The sequence below is a fragment of the Kryptolebias marmoratus genome, linkage group LG2 (genome assembly GCF_001649575.2).
Source record: "Kryptolebias marmoratus isolate JLee-2015 linkage group LG2, ASM164957v2, whole genome shotgun sequence".
Lineage (NCBI taxonomy): Eukaryota > Metazoa > Chordata > Actinopteri > Cyprinodontiformes > Rivulidae > Kryptolebias > Kryptolebias marmoratus.
Genome location: NC_051431.1, coordinates 10508666 through 10524952, shown reverse-complemented (window position 1 = coordinate 10524952; position 16287 = coordinate 10508666). Strand labels below are relative to the sequence as shown.

The following is a 16287-nucleotide window of genomic DNA, read 5'->3' as shown; positions in this document are numbered from 1 at the left end:
CATTACCCATGTCACTTTCATTAACAAGCAGGAAACAACATGGTTTGGCACAAATTCTAGTTGTTTTATTAAAAACAGATGCTTTTTTTGTCTTTTCTTTCTTCTATGACAACAATATTCATTTGAAACCTGATGCGTGCCCCCTCCTCTTGCTTGCTAATTGGACAGTAAGTCAGTCTCATCCATTATGTAGCTGCGCTCGGGAAACACTTGCAGCGGAGTAATGGGGAAATCGTTGGAGGCAGGCAGGAGGCGTGTGAGAACGTTGGGGAGGTTACATTTAACTTGTAATGTTTGGTCGCTGGGTAATTAATGGGGGTGAGGCTGAGTAAGTCACTAGATGTGGTGAATGAGGGAACAACATGCAGCGCGAGAGAATGGGTCAATGACGGGAAAGAGAAATGGAAGTGGGGGAGATCGGAAATCAATTTGCAGACCTGTTGTGGTCATCAGAGGAGGGTTGGGGCAAGCGCAGACAAAAAAAAAAAGACAACAGGAACAAAGGAAACAGCAGTGATTGGATTTCATAGAGGAAGTAGTGTTTGGAAATAATTGCTGGCAAGAGGTTGTTAGAAGTGTTTCTTGATTCAAACTGAGGAATAAAAAAGTGGTCCAAAGATTGGGCATTTGGAATCAAAGTCTTGAAGGCAAGTAGAGAATGTGAAATATTTATGAACCTAATGCAACAATAATCTGCTCAACGGTTGTTTGTCCACTCAAGCCTCGTGATTAACGGTCTTTATTTGGAAAAGTTAAATCACATCTCTTCCCCCCTCCATTTTGGAACAAAGTTTGCTTGAAATATCTCAAAGAGAAGTGCCTCTCATATTTTAGTTTGTAGTGTGTGTCGTTCAAAGTAAACATAGCAGGAATTCTGTGGACTGACACACAGACCAGTCAGTTGATAAGTTATGGACCGCTTTCTCGAAGCTGACAGAGGTTCCTATTTTAGAAGACAATCCTGCTGACTGTTTCATTTAGAAATATCTTCTGTTCCATTTGTTTGTTTGTTTTTTTAGTTATCTACAGCAAGCTGTAACATCTCTGCATGCGTTCAATCACATGTTGCTTTATCTGCAGCCATGGTGATGTAAATGTCCCAAAGGGACAAGTTGCCATGGAGACAGAAACATGGTTAAAAGGCCCCTTTGGTTGTTTGTCCAGTGAATTACTTTTACTGGTTTAACTTCTGCTAATGTATAACTGTTAAGAAATGTGCAGGGGTGCACACCTGCAGCCCTGAACATTTAATTGCCGCCATTTAATCTTGTCTTGCTTGTCTAATTTTTTGTCAGCCACGCTCACCTCCGTCTCCTCCATCCCCATCTGTCAGTCCTTTTCTCTTTATTCATCAACCACGCTAATATCTTCTGTTCTTTCTCCCTCCCTCACCCAACTCACTAACATCTGCCTGACAACAATGCAGTCTCTCTCTTAAAAAGAAGAAGGAAAAAAAAGGCTACTAGCATCGGTAGTATGGGAAGCAGCTGTGGGAAATAAATATGTTCACGTGTGGCTTCATGTTTGTTTGTGAATGCATACCTAAAGAAAGACAGGTTGAGAGATAGTCCCAGCCTGTTCCTCATGCTGATCGGTGATGGTGGCTGATCGGCTGTCGAGTCAGGTGCAGAGATTGTGTGTAGGTAACAGCGTTGATGGTTTTTTTGTCTAGCAGCTGTTTCTCTTCAAATCAGATTTTGCATGAAGACAGTGAGACCAGTAAAAGGACCTGCTGGCTAAATGGCATGTTCTGTCGCAGTAGCTGATATGTCAGTGCAACTCAACATGAAATTACAAGTGGATGTTGGAAGTTCTTCTTTAGGGTCAGATTTGGTCTTGTGGGGGGAAAAAATGCTGCCTCATTAATGATGTGTACCCAGATTGTGAGTGTATTTGTGTTATTTATTATGTGTGTACTGATTATTGCATCAGCTAAAGCCTCCCTTGAGGGTAACCAGCCTCTTATTTCCCGTGAGCCTCACTTAAACAATACAATCATACTGAAGCAATTACTTTCCTCCTCAGCTTGCTACTGTTCATGCAGGTGCTGCCCCCTTCTGTCTGACTCATAAAAGACAACAACCGCGCTCATTTATTTAAATAATGGATTCATGTTGTGTGATTGATGAAACTGTAAATGCTAGTTAAAATCTGTTCGGCTTATCAATTTAGCAGTAATGGCCAAATCTGTCATGAAGATTGGTTGGCTCTGTCTGGTGCAGTAGTTGTTAGGTTCTGGAATGATTCAACAGATTGAGTCGTTCATTAAATGTGAAGTAAAGTGAACAGTAACTTAATTATTTGTGTCTAAGTTCAGTGTTTATGTGTAGCCGTGGAAGCAAATGTGTGTGTCGGGTTCAGGGTCAGTTTCTTACCATTCTGTTTGTGACCCAGGTATGCCGGGAATATCAGCGAGGTAACTGCACACGTGGGGAGAACGACTGTCGCTTTGCCCACCCGGCAGACAGCACTATGATTGACACCAATGACAACACAGTCACTGTGTGCATGGACTACATAAAGGGCCGCTGTTCGAGGGAGAAGTGCAAATACTTTCACCCTCCAGCTCACCTGCAGGCCAAAATCAAAGCAGCCCAACACCAAGTCAACCAGGCTGCAGCAGCTGCGGCCTTGGTAGGTATCTGTCCACAGATTACACCACCACGACCAGCTCCAGCAACGAGCCATCTTAAACAAATAAAATATCACACATTCAAGTCTCCATTGTACTTACTCTTTTTAGCTTTGACTTACTAGATAGTCAGTGGGCTTTCATAGCAGCAGGCTGTAGTATCCATGCAAGTATGACTGAGCCTTCTGCTCCTCCTTTTTGCTTGTTTTGCTGCTTTGTTAGTTGTGTAATTTGCTGTTCACAGTCAATATTTAGCCTGCACTAATTTTTTTTTTTTTTTTGCTGAGAAGACAACTGTGTAGAGACCACTGTTGAGTTTAATCTTTTTCCTGCAATGCAGTGATTTGTCTCTCTAGGGACACATTAAGGTTTTGCTCAGCTAAGTGCTGTAGATGACATTGTGGAGCAGGTAATCCAGAAAGGAGGATTAGCTTGATCCTGGGTAACCCTTTTAAATGAGATTATTTAACAAAGCTAAACTAGGAATATTATAAAATCTTCATCCTAACTATAAAAGTGGAGACAAGATTTGTCGTTTTTATTGCTAGCCAGCGACTCTGTTACAAAGCTAGCATGTATTGAAAGCAAGAAATAATGGTCATCAAACCAATTTAGGAACGAGGCTACAGATATAAAGACATGCTGAATGTAGTTAAGGCAAACCAGTTAATGCTAGTTAACCCCTACTCAAAGCCAGTATGTATTGTTTAGTTCTTTTGGTTGTCTTTATTTCTCATTACAGTGTTTTACCTAAGTCTAAAGCTCAACATCTAATATCAAACAAAGACCAGTGATCATAGCAGGAAATCTTGGCTTTGATATCTGGAAAACAGATGGGTTTATTGCAGGCTCAGAAAAGCTAACTCTTCCTCCCAAAAGCTCAAAAGTAGTCTTTGGTCAATCAGGTTAGCATGCTATCATAGCATTTTGTTTATAGAAGAACTACTTTAATTGAACTGAATACATGTGGCTACATGACTAATCTTCCTTCCTGGACCAGAGCACTGTTTAAACTGAAGTTATAATTAATGAAACTGAATTTTCCTCTAATTTTCCTCATAATAATGGCGTCAAGCACCAGAATTCTTTTCAGTAACCCTATGTGCATGCCCTAGTCTTGTAAGTGGTGTATATTGCATTCCAATGATTTTGTTTTTGTTTTTTTTTGTTTCTTTGTTTTGTTTGTTTGTTTTTCAACCCACACTGCACTGCTGCCCCCATGATGCACCTCCGCTTGCTGGTTTATGTTATTGCGCTTGAACCCATTGGCCCATTGCCATCATGTGCTCGCTGCCTGCTAATTAAGACTCAGTCGGCTGTCAAATCACTGAAGCGACCCCTCGACGCAACTTTTGACCTGGTACTATGACCTTTCACCTTTTAGCTTGGCATGTAGCCGTGGTGTGATACATATACTTGTGAACTATGTAATTAATTAACTAAACTGAGGAAACACTTAGAGGTGATGACTGGATTACAGAAAAAAAATTATGAAGCTTCCTTTGGAATACTGATTTTAAGACACCAGATTCTAAAATATGAGACTGATTTAAATGAGAAACTCATTCAGTTCATCACCTTATGTGATTCTTCAAAATGATTCATAGGCAATATTTTATTGTCTAATAACATACTGTATGGTAGTCTTTGCATGGTTTCGGCCTTTCCCATATTGCATGAGTAATTGTTGAAGAGGTGTCATGACAATGGTAAAATCGCTTATAGTGTATTATTATCATGGAGCTGGAAGTGCAGCTTTCTCTAACTACATCAGCTCTATTAATGGTCCAACAATCAGTTCATCTTTTATTATCAGGGTTAAAAGTTCATCAAAAGTTTATCAAAGTTCTTTTTAAAGGAGTCAGGCTTTATTCTGCAAAACAAGTCATTTACATACTGTAGCTATGAAAATTATAGAGTATTGTATTTTACAATTACACTATGGATTGTTATTGCTGTGTCTAGCTAGACAGAGGTCCTGTTTTGTCAGCTAGCTTCAGTTTGCAGCTCTGACAATAATGTGGTTCACTGTTATCTGTAGAAGCATTATTGAAGGGAGGATTTGTGTCCTAATGGGATTTATTGTTCTCTCTGTTGTGAATGTCACTGGTGCCATCTTTTTGTTTTCCTCTCACCCCCATCCTTTATGTTGGTGTTGTCCCCTTATCAGGGGCTCCCTCCTGTCTTGCCTCCTTTACCAAAGAGACCTGCACTTGAAAAAGCCAACGGTGCCAACTCTATGTTCAACGCTGGTGTATTCCAGTACCAACAGGCCCTGGCCAACATGCAGTTTCAGCAGCAGGCTGCCTTCATACCATCAGGTAAGATCTTGTTCTTCTTCAACCCATCCAGTACTGCCTGTTACATGTTTTTCACTCAGCTTGGTAATGTTTTGCTATCACAGAGAATGGCTGAATGTCCTTTTTTTATGTGAAACGTGCACGCAGTGGATTGTATGTACAGCATGGATGTAGGTTTGGTAGCAGTAGCAGCATAAATTGAAGTTTTTTCTCAGGGATCTGTTCTAGGGACTGTTTTGTACAAATCCAAGTCTTTAACATATCATCTTCACAAGTCATAGTGTGATAAAAACAGTCCTGCAGTCCCATCAAGCACCACCCATCAAATAATTAGGGCAGCCAAAGGGTGTGCATGTTAAACCAGATAAGGAACAGATGTCAACATTTGATAGAAAAGATTTTTTGGGAAAAGATCTGTTGGGAACTCTTAAAGTGTCATTTCAGAAGTTAGCAGGATGCATCCTCTTCATACAGAGTGAGAATTACCCCCCTGGTGTATGGATATGTGCATATATACGATGCTCAAAGACACATAAACACGAACAGCTTATTTGAAGTAGTCTTCTTAGGGCACTGCAGAGTCATCTTACACTGTGGCCAATATTCTCATCTGACATCCTAAGAATAGCCTGCCATCGATTCCCTGCAGTTCCTCATATGTCTCACTCTATTGGGCTGTCAGGTCACTACAAGACACTTAGGGGACTCAAAAAGGAGGTCATTCAAATGTTTCATGGTGCAAACAGCTGCTCTGCGGCTGAAGGGGAATGAGGCCACATCTTGTATTTAATTTGCATTTATTGGATCAGATGAACAAGTCTGACTATTGCTTGAGTTATTATCTCTGATCATCAATATTAACAAAAGTTAATGTATCAAGTAAGTTAAATTATGTGGAGGATCATTTGTTTATATCCAGGTCAAAATTCAGTTTTGTCTAACTCTGTAACACTCTTTTTGATTTTGTTTTTCCCTCCACCTCTCATTCACTCCAATCCCTGCTGCAATGCATGATGGGCAGGCTCGATATTGTGCATGACACCTGCAACAAGTGTTGGTAGGTGCAAGCTTTCCTTAATGACTATCTTTGTAGTTTCTTCTGTCTTGTTTGACTCACCATATAATAAAAGCACATTTTTCACTTGGCAAAATTAGACTTAATTAAAACGGCACATTTGACCTCTTTATGTCCGATAAAACTGCAAATCTTATCATTGAATTTAGTTTTGTACTTCCATCAGGAGGCTTTATTTTACTGTAGCCATCAGTGCATCTTTGAGATACAGAATGTTCCTCCTTTTAGCTCTGCCACAGGTTTGTCAGTAACCTAATGCTTGTTGCAGTGCAAAATCCCCAGCTTCATTATATCTCCATCTCAGGCTCTCTAACCTCTGGAGCATCTCATTTAACTGTCTGGTTATATAAGCAATATAAACATGAGTAGTTATTATTTGTAGCAAAAACAGTAGAAGAGATTGCTGTTGCTACAATATGTATGTAGTTATTTTCACAAACCTTTCTTAGCATTTAGCTACCCTTCACTTATTTATTTTGTACTTCCTCCTGTTCAAGGTTGTTGAGGATCTGAAGCCTATTTCAGCTGTCATAAGAAGCTATGAATAGGTCACCAATTAATCACAGGACCTCATTTTTAAATATTCCCTCTGAAATTTATTCTTGTTATTTTTTCACCTCCACAGCTGTCCTGTCTGGGTTTTTTTTTTTTTTTTTTTACTCAAATTGATAATCTGGTTGGAACAGCAGACAGTTTGGTGGTGTGGTCATTAACACTGCCGCCACAAAGCCAGGAGTTTACTTGTGCAAATGTTTACTGGGGCCATTCTGTTTGTTTGTTGCCCATGTGCCAAAGTGGGCTTTCTTTGGGTTATGCGGTGTCCTCTGACAGTTTGAAAAGTTTCCTGTTACAATAAGTGGTAACTCACTCATGATAGTATGCATCCAAAGCTCCACCTAGTGATCCTCAGCAAATAGGGAAAATGAATTATATATATATATATATATAAAACGTTTATTCATTGGCTGCTGTGGTGTATTTGATATAANATATATATATATATATATATATATATATATATATATATATATATATATATATATATTTAAAAAAAACAGACCAACAGCCTTCAAACTTTTACAAACTAAAAACTGCTCTCATGTTTATTAGCATTCTATATACATACAGACATGAAAATGAAGTGAAAAACCTGTAAAGCTTTAAATCTTCTCCTTCTCAACTGCCTGTGTGATCTTTTCCTCAAGTGCCCATGATGCACGGTGCTTCTCCAGCCACTGTGTCTGCAGCCACCACATCTGCCACAAGTGTTCCCTTTGCAACAGCAACAGCCAATCAGGTTTGCTCCTCTACTGCCTCCTTTCACTCTTTCTCACATCTGGTTTCAAATCAGACTTTTATGTCTTTGCTAATTACATTGCCGTGGCTCTTAATGAAAAATGCATGAAATGAGAACAAGGCCCATTTCTGATCTTTGTTAGTTAGCCTGGCCATTGGTGATTACACACATGATCGCCATGGTTATCTTTATTATCGGTTTTATTTATTATTAGTTTATTTATTAAGCGCTCTTTGTCCTTGTGTCATCTGATCCATCTGTTTATTTCTCTCTGTCTTCATTATGACCCACTCTGTTTCTCTTTTCTCCTCTCAATCAGATTCCAATAATATCTGCAGACCATCTGACTAGTCACAAGTATGTGACCCAGATGTAGGAATCTCAGTCAGAACAGTATGTACAGCCCCTGTTCCTGCATCACACATACACAATGCAGTATCCTACTCATCAAAAGTTTTAATCTAAATAAAATGTTTATTTAGGCTGTTGACTATTGCAGAATACTAAAAATATTTGCTGAAAGATAGATTAGAAAATGTATCTGTATTGAGCAATTACATCACAGCATATTGTATTGTGGGTAGCGTTCACCATGTTGTTTGACAGGCCTTTTGAGTACAAACCTAAGATGAATATGAATACCAGATTAGATAAAATTAAGTTCAGGGTTTCCTAAAAAGATGAACTAAACAAGAAGAACAAAGTGATCATACTGAGTCACTGCAAGTGACCTTTTTTAAAAATAAACACATGCAAAACAAAATTTTAAAATTGCATTTCTTAAAACATGCATTTTGCCTGCCACTTAGCATGCCTGTTAGCACTCAGAGTATGTGATGGAGATGCCTCCAAGTTACTTAATCAGTTGTAAATGTACATCCAATGGTTACTTTCTGAAAGTTTCATTTAAATCTGTCCACTGGTTTGTGAAACATTTTGCTAAGGGTCAAACAAAATATTCCTCAAGGACTAGGACTCAGTTTTGGTTCAGTGGTAGAGTGCCGTGCTTATCTACCATTTGGAATATAAAGGGTAAATCCCCAATTTGCCATTTGTTGAAGTCTGTTTGGGCAAGACGCTGAAGCCCTCGATTGTCCCAGTAGGTCTTATTAGGTCTTGCTTAGGATAGAAGAGTATAATGAGTGCTACACAGCTGAAGGGCAACAACCTTCTAAAATACAAAGGAGAGCTAAATGTTACTGATCAGTTTTCAAAAGTCAGGATCTTAAGTCTGATGAAGACACAATAGTGTCAAAGCATTAATCAGTTTATGGTTGCACAATAAAAGCAGAATAAATGATCCGCAAACTCCAGCCCTCCTTTGTGTTATGTAATGAAAGTTCTGCTTATATTCTGTTTGCCTAAAATAATGAAAAAAATAATAATTTTCACAGTGTTATATCATCAATAATTCATTAGAATTCCTTCTTGTTTTATTTTCTAAAATTTCATACTTCACTGCACAACTTGCCTGGGTGGTTACAGTCAATATTCTGACTGGAAACATAATAATTAGCGGTTTGTTTAGTTGTCTGTTATCAATGTCATTGTCTGATGATTGAATTATCACTGATTTTACCACACCAAATAAAATAAATAAATAAATGAATAAAGAAACACACACAATGTCAACCAAATGTTTTACAGAGTCTGACCTTTTCTATCGCATCTAATTTGTTGCATTTTGTGAACTGCAGGTTAAACTGGAGCATGCTGGTGTTGAGTACAAGATTAGCAGTCATCCCTCATGGAAATGAGATCAAGAGAGGAACGGAAAACCAAATTTGAACTGGTTTGGAATATATCTGCATGTTAACAGAGGAGGAACAGTTTGTCCGAAAGGTTTTCATGTGAAGTTCATGCACAGTATCACACAACAACAGAAAAGAAGCGTCATTGCATTAAAGACTGCCTTTTGTTCTGCAGAGGCAACTAACCTTTATTCACCAGACACATTTTGAATGTCAGCGAAAGATAAATGTGTTAAGCAGTCGCCAGGAAAGCCGACTGAATTGGTACATCCATTGACCAAGAATCATGAGTTGTGTAGTTTGTTTTTTCATTGGTTGTTGGTCTTTGACCTAAATGTGTCCATTTGTTTACACAGAGGTGCACCTTGTATTTCAGTTGAGGTAAAAAAAAACAGACAAACAAAAAAAATAATAATAATCTGACTGAATCATATGCATGCACACTGATTTCTTTGTTTTATTTTAACAGTGATAAGGGAATTTACCTGAGTGTACTCAGAAGCAAAATAGCAACTGAATGTCTGTGAGGTGTCTTTCAAACCTTTGTAGCCTATCTTTCTGTGTCTTAAGCACATGTCTCTAACCTTGCAGACATCCCTGTAAAGTGCCATACAGCCAACAAAAAATATACATGAACGGTATTCAACCAGTTTTACAAGTGTTAAACTCAACAATTCCCTTTAATAGGTGCATGTTCTTTCTTGGACAGCATGTATTGTCCAACCTCATGACCTGTGTTTCCCATTAGCACCACTAAAATTAGATAAAGGTCCCCAAATTCTCCTACTGATTGAATAGCTTATCTGTACTGTTTTCTTTAACTTTGTTGTTGATGTCAGTTGTTTAGACATGAAATGACTGGATCTGTACTAACCGAGAGCTGTCTATGATAAAAAGTCACAAGTTGTGTGGGAGTTTTTGGCCTTTGTGAGAGACCAAATACTCTATCTGTGATGAGGATGGGATGATGAAGAGCTTTGTAGCCACAGGTGGGCATGGGCTGGTATGATTGAGATTCCAATGGGATTAAAACCTTGAGCAAAAATACCACGGTTTTACAGTCTTGCAGTAATAAATAAAATTCAAATTAAAAAACAAATATACTACTTCTATCCCTGCTGCTGCTAAAATAATATTCCAGTGCTGCAATGTAGAGACAAAAGACATAATGAATACCTTTAGAAATTAATTTTCATGAAATTATATATATTATTTCATGACATCAAAACTTGTTTTCTCGATTATTTTGACCTAGAAATCCTAGTTTTGTTGTAAAAACTGGAAATGATTTCAAAATCGCATCTGAAATCAGGACAGTCAACTGATTTAAGCTGAAAATGCCTCAAGAAGGAACATCTATCAGTAAATGATAAAACAGCTCCATGTGCACAAGGGTGTAAGCAAAAATATAGAAATAATACCAGCTAAATGTGGCCCTCCTTTGATAGTCAAGCAATAACAGTTTGTGTTTTTCTCCCTAAAAGAATTTACAAATGACCCGGGGAAAAACAGATGGTTTCTACTCCTTTAGCCATTCTAAGCAGCTGACTTAAAGCTCTCAGCAAACAATGTGGAGGAAAGGGTGTCTATTCAGTACACCACTAGAGAAAGCCTTGTACTGTTTGTGACATATCATTAAAAAACCTTTTAAAAAATATAAAAGTTCGATTGGTATGACAGAAAGTTTTAAACTGTGACTTATTAAAACTGTGGTATACCTTAAACCGGAAACCAGCTCATGTCAAGCCACAGGATGATCAGTCTGACTCTAAACTGCTCTGAGATCAAACTGTAATGTCATTGAATTAAAAAAAAAATTCAAAATGTAGGGAGGAACAGCATAACAAATAACGTTGGTAGTTTTGACACTGTGACTTTTAAAACTGGCCTATGCAGAGGGTGATCAGTTTGAATCTAAACTGCTGTGGAACTATGTCATTAAACAAAAAAAAAAAACAAAATCATAGGAACAGCATGACAGAAAACTTTGGTAGTTTAGACAACCCGACTTTTAAAACCATAGTACACCTTAAAACCGGCCCATGCCTAGTCATGAGATGATCAGTCTGAGTTTAAGCTGCTGTGAGGTCGAATTAAAATGTCATTTCATAAAAAATCTTAAAACCAGAGGAACAGCATGACAGATCATTCCAGTAGTTTTGACACTGTGGTTCATCTTAAAACTGACCCATGCCTAGCCACAGGGTGATCAGTCTGTTTCTAAACTGCTGTGAGATCAAACTGAAAATCTGCAAAGGAACTGCTGACGGAGATGTGATTGGCAAGGCATGAATAGTGTTTTGTTTGTATGGTTATGCATATTTTAAGGCAGGTTGTCTGAGAAGATTTAGTGTAGTGTATATATAGTTCAACATATTTAAAAAGTATCTGTTTAATACCTGAGAACTGTTTTTTCAGATAGCCAAAGTTTTTTTGTGTCACTGTTAATAGGTGTTATGGGTAGTCTAGAGGGGCTGAATTTTACTAATGCCCAGAGAAGGTTTGGGTGTGTAGAGTAGATCTCTCGAACTCTTTGTTTCTGTCGTGTTCTGAGTGCTCTTGATTGGTGGATTCAATAATTTGTGGATAGTACAGGTTAAAGTGGGAAAAATAATAAACGATTGTATTACTCATCCAAAGCCTTAGAATGTACCATCGGGTCAGCACAATGCAACATGCCATTTTAAACCATACGGCTGCCTAATTCACGCCATATTAACACTCATGGAGCACTATGTGATTGTCATTTTTGTGTCAGTGTTTTCTTTACATTTCGGTTTCGGTTTTTTCTTTCCTGAACAAGGAGCGTTTGATTTTATTTTGTTTGGAAAATACTTTGATATTAGTTCTTTGTTTTTTTTTTAGTTTGCTTATGATATTTATCTTTACAATAATGAATATAAGGTACAGTGTGTGTTTGTGTGTTCTTCATCCACAGTTTCTTGAAATTCCATGTTATGTTACTTTTAGTATGGTTATGATTGTACACTCAATATTTTCTACGTTATGCATATTGTTGAACTGTATGCATATTGTTCATTTCTCTAGTCTTTTTTGTGTTCTTTGAACAAAGATGTTTTATATGAGTATCTAACAGTAATGAAACAATAGAACAGAGAGGCTGAGTTGTCACTGTGGCAACTACCGCCAATACCTGAATAATATTTTAATGATTGTAAGGTTTGTAACTAGTCCTATAAGAAAAAAAAGCTATTATAAAAATATAATTCTTAGATGTTTAGAGTAAAGATGTTATTTTCTACTGTATCCATTTCAAATAATAACTATTGTTTTAATATTTCTACTCTCCCTGGAAATCGGGCCATGTTGGAAAACAAGCTGCATATTTAATCACTTTTATGGGCGTTGCTGGCAGGGTGAAGGTGAACGTGGTGAGTAGGGAACTGAGACTCTGCACTCATCTCTAACTTTGCCAACTGCAAACAACAAGGGTGGGGTGGGAAATACTGAAGAGATACAGGTGATGAAGGTTGACTTTTTTGCACTTCTGTACATAGTCAAAAAAGAGAGAATCATGTATATTGAGATCTTATTTTGAATAAAAAAAATAATGTCTATAATGACAAGGAATTTTGCTAGGACAACAAAAATAATTCTTTTGAAAGGCTGAACAAAATTGCTTGCATTTAAAGGGCACTGAGTTCTCACTCTCCTACCCCTTTCAGAAAAAAGGCCAAGTGTTGCTCTTCTTTTTTGTCAGCAGCTTGTAGTTTGCCAGGTAACCTTCCGGAGGAGGCGTCCACTACCCTCCAGTGCAAGAGCCTGACTGGGTTTGTTTGGTCTCTTAAAGGGATTGTTCAGATCTTTGGAAGTGGGGATCTTTAGAAGACGTATAAACAGTTAACATCTTACCTGCTGTAGATAGCTCTTTGACCTCAATTCAGACAATTTATTAAGAATGTTGTTGCGGTTGATATGAATGCAGTTTCATAAACTTTTACGCAGCCATCAGTTTTATTTACATGATTCTTTCAGCAGATTGACTCTTTCAGACGTGTACCAGGCTGCACCACAAGTGCTACCACTAGCTGCTGCCGCCGCAATTTGTGCTGGCAAATAATCCCAGAATTCTGTATGTGACTGTGTGACGTGGATGGCGGCGATCTGCTTTGGTTTTGGCCTCACTCAGAATAGCTGTCAGCTCATCCATGAGTCAGAATTTAACTCTGTTTCTCAAATCTAAGGTTCTTCAAAGAGCTGTCTTCAACAGGTTAGACAATAATTGTTCATAGCTGTTCTACAGAACCTTGCTTCAAAATAAATCTGAAATATTGCTTTAACCTGCCTGCGCGACAGGTGTGTTTCATGGCCACGCCCTCAAAGGCCCCACCAATCACAACACGTCCTGTCTCTTTACCTTACTTGGAGAGGAATGCATGTTCAAACAATACATACAGTATATTGTTCGAAAAAAAATCACAACACAGTACTATTGAATAAGAAAACATTTACACAGAAAGATGTATTTACAGTATACAATATTCTATCAATGTAATGGAATAAAATATATATAAAAATACAAAAATAGAATAGTGGTTTATATAATAAAAAAAGATTCCAGAGACTATACTCACTAAGGTTTCACCACTTGGAGAGTTAAAATACATGCAACACAAACACCATAGCTATAGGTAATTTCTTTATGTTTATGTAAGCTGTGCTTCTAGGAGATGAAATTGACCCAACCGGAAAGTAATTCAACATCAGACAGAATTTAAAAGGAACCCCGACTAATAAGACTTAATATTCTTAAGTAGTTGAACTAAAGCTTTTTCAAGTCATCTAAAACATCATTATTTAAAAAAATAAAAAGAACATTATTATCTATTCACCATTATTGTATGTGTGCAAAACATTTAGAATCAAGGATGATGTTTTATGGCGTTTACCATTTAAAAAAAAAATGCATTCGTTATGTTTGCAGTGTCCATAATGCAAAAGATTATGTAAAGTAAGTTAGCAGATTTTTACTAGATAACAAAAAAACCAAAACAGCTGTGTTTATGAAATGTCTACCTTATTAAATTTGATACATTTTTTCACCCAAGGATAAAGGGAGAAAGCTCATGGGAGCATTTTGTTGTTGTCATTTTCATCACTTACAAAAATCTGTTGTGCCTGTTTTTATGTCCTACCTTGTTTTTAAGTACTGTCAAATTGACAAGCAAGCCCTTTTTTACATATGCAAATATAAATAACTCTACTCAGTAATGTAATGCAGCAATATTTTCACCTCTGCGCCCTACTTTTGTACGCCATTCTAGCCAGAAATTCCCAAAACAGACTCAAATCCCCAGACAGACACATAAATCACTGGCAAAGTCAGAAACACAAAAAATATACAGTTCACATGAAGGCAAAATTTTACTTATGTCCTGAATTAAAAGCAATTAGTTAACGTTGTTCACCTCTTCTCAGCTTTATGCACCCTTAAAAAAATAAGGTTCAATTATTTACTAGCTGTATGTAATATGCTTTAAGGGTTGTTGTTTTTTTGCATAAATTAAAGTTTTTAACGATATAATTAAAACATCTGATGTCAATAAAAAAATATGCACAATTTTTTTTTTATTGCAAAAAGAGAAAAACAATTTTTATTGAAGTTTAAACTGTTTGGACACAAAAATTAGTACAGAAAGCAGAAAAAAACCCACTAAAAACAGAATATGTTTTCAGATTTTGCTTGTTGATGATGCATTTATTAAAACTATGACATATTTCTGCACCCTACATGCAAGAACAGAGGCTACATTTAAAATCAAAAAAATGACCTGCAATGGCCTAATGAGATATTGTGCAGAACTGAACAACCCTAATTTACATTATGTACAAGACATGCACTCGTGCTTTGACTGTCAAGAAAACTTTCAGTCATGGTTGCAGTTTTGTTAATACTATTTTTTTTACCATAACCGATTTTCCAACACATCAGTACTGAGCTGTTTGGCCTTGAACTGAACTCGTCCATGAATCTTTACTCACCCCAGCTTGAAACTGTCCTCGGTCAAAGCAAATTCTCCTTCATTTTGTTGCAATTGCTTTGAACATCTGAAAATGAAAAGCAAAGTTACTCTTTTAGCAATGAAAATAAGGTGTTCGCCCTCACTTTCACACTTCTTTATATTGGTCTGCATTTTCAATAAGGCCTTCGTTGTTTTATCGCTGCATTCAGTGCACTTGGGTTCAAAGTGAAGCTGACTGGAAGCCAAGTTTACATCACTGTACGGATCAGACACTGATGTTGTTCTTAGCCATCTCATGGTTTATTCATAGCAGACTGTGATAGGAAAAAATTCTCTAATAATATAAAAGCAAACATATTTTGAATTGTTTTAATATCTATTTGGCCAATGCTAATGTTTATCTAATAAGCCATACAAGTCCCATTAGTCAGGGTTCCTAAAACTGACTGAAAAACCGCTGTGTGGTTTGATGAAAAAGTCATTAGAATTCAATTTTATCCTGATATTTTCAGTCATTATTTTCATTTTTTACAAGCACAGACGCTTATATTTAAGAGATAATGTAAACGGAACTCTGTTTTTTATTATTTGTTGTTTGTTTTTTCTGCTTGTAGTGCTGAGATGATGTATTCTGTCTTCTGCTGCAGTTTGTTTCTGCTTGTTTTTCTGTCCCAGGCCCCTTGAAAGAATGTGTTATGCTGCATGCTGGTTTGTCTTCAAAGCACCTGAATGATTTGTATCGATTGCAACAGTCTAAAGCCATAAAATTTAATCATCAGAATGAAATGTGAGAAGAAGTGACAAGCGGGTGGTGCTTTCTGAAGCCGAGAGACGTGTTTTGCTTGGTTTTATTAACTACAGAATCATGCGCTAATTAAAGGCGTGAAGTGTAGTTAACAGAACTTTTGAAAGAGCCGTCCCAACTTTGCAGGTTCTGTGTAGTTAAAGGAAAAGTCTTTGAGAATTTTTTTTTCACGGGGCCTGTGTTGCTATATATTCTTGCTGTTATGAAGTAAAAAAAAAAAAATGAAATAAAATTTACAACTGAGGAAGACTTTTTTTCAACGTGTCATTTCCTTTTCTTAATGCAACTTACAGAACTTCTCTCTGAATTAATAAATACTTCAGCCATTTTTCAACACAATTTACTTTCTGTAGAGAATTTAAGGCACAATTAGTAATGTTTATATGATAGATCTTCTCAAATGGGGTTCTGTGGAAAGGTTGTGAACTCTTAATATCTTACAG

General features: G+C 37.1%; 1 protein-coding gene across 9 annotated transcripts in view; it reads left to right on the top strand.

Moving 5' to 3' along the window:
• Positions 1-16083, top strand: part of LOC108240931 (muscleblind-like protein 1) — a 67098-nt gene extending 51015 nt beyond the window's left edge. For 3 of the 9 annotated variants that reach the window (XM_017424729.3, XM_017424728.3, XM_037974558.1), the window contains exons 5-11: positions 2395-2634; positions 3939-3992; positions 4803-4953; positions 5954-5989; positions 7213-7304; positions 7624-7697; positions 9002-16083. In XM_017424729.3, the coding sequence (XP_017280218.1) occupies positions 2395-2634; positions 3939-3992; positions 4803-4953; positions 5954-5989; positions 7213-7304; positions 7624-7680 (630 nt within the window). In that variant the 3' untranslated portion in view covers positions 7681-7697; positions 9002-16083. The remainder of the gene's footprint in view (positions 1-2394; positions 2635-3938; positions 3993-4802; positions 4954-5953; positions 5990-7212; positions 7305-7623; positions 7698-9001) is intronic. The other 6 variants (XM_017424730.3, XM_017424734.3, XM_017424733.3 and 3 more) reach the window with 6 other exon arrangements.
• The last annotated feature ends 204 nt before the right edge of the window (positions 16084-16287 follow it).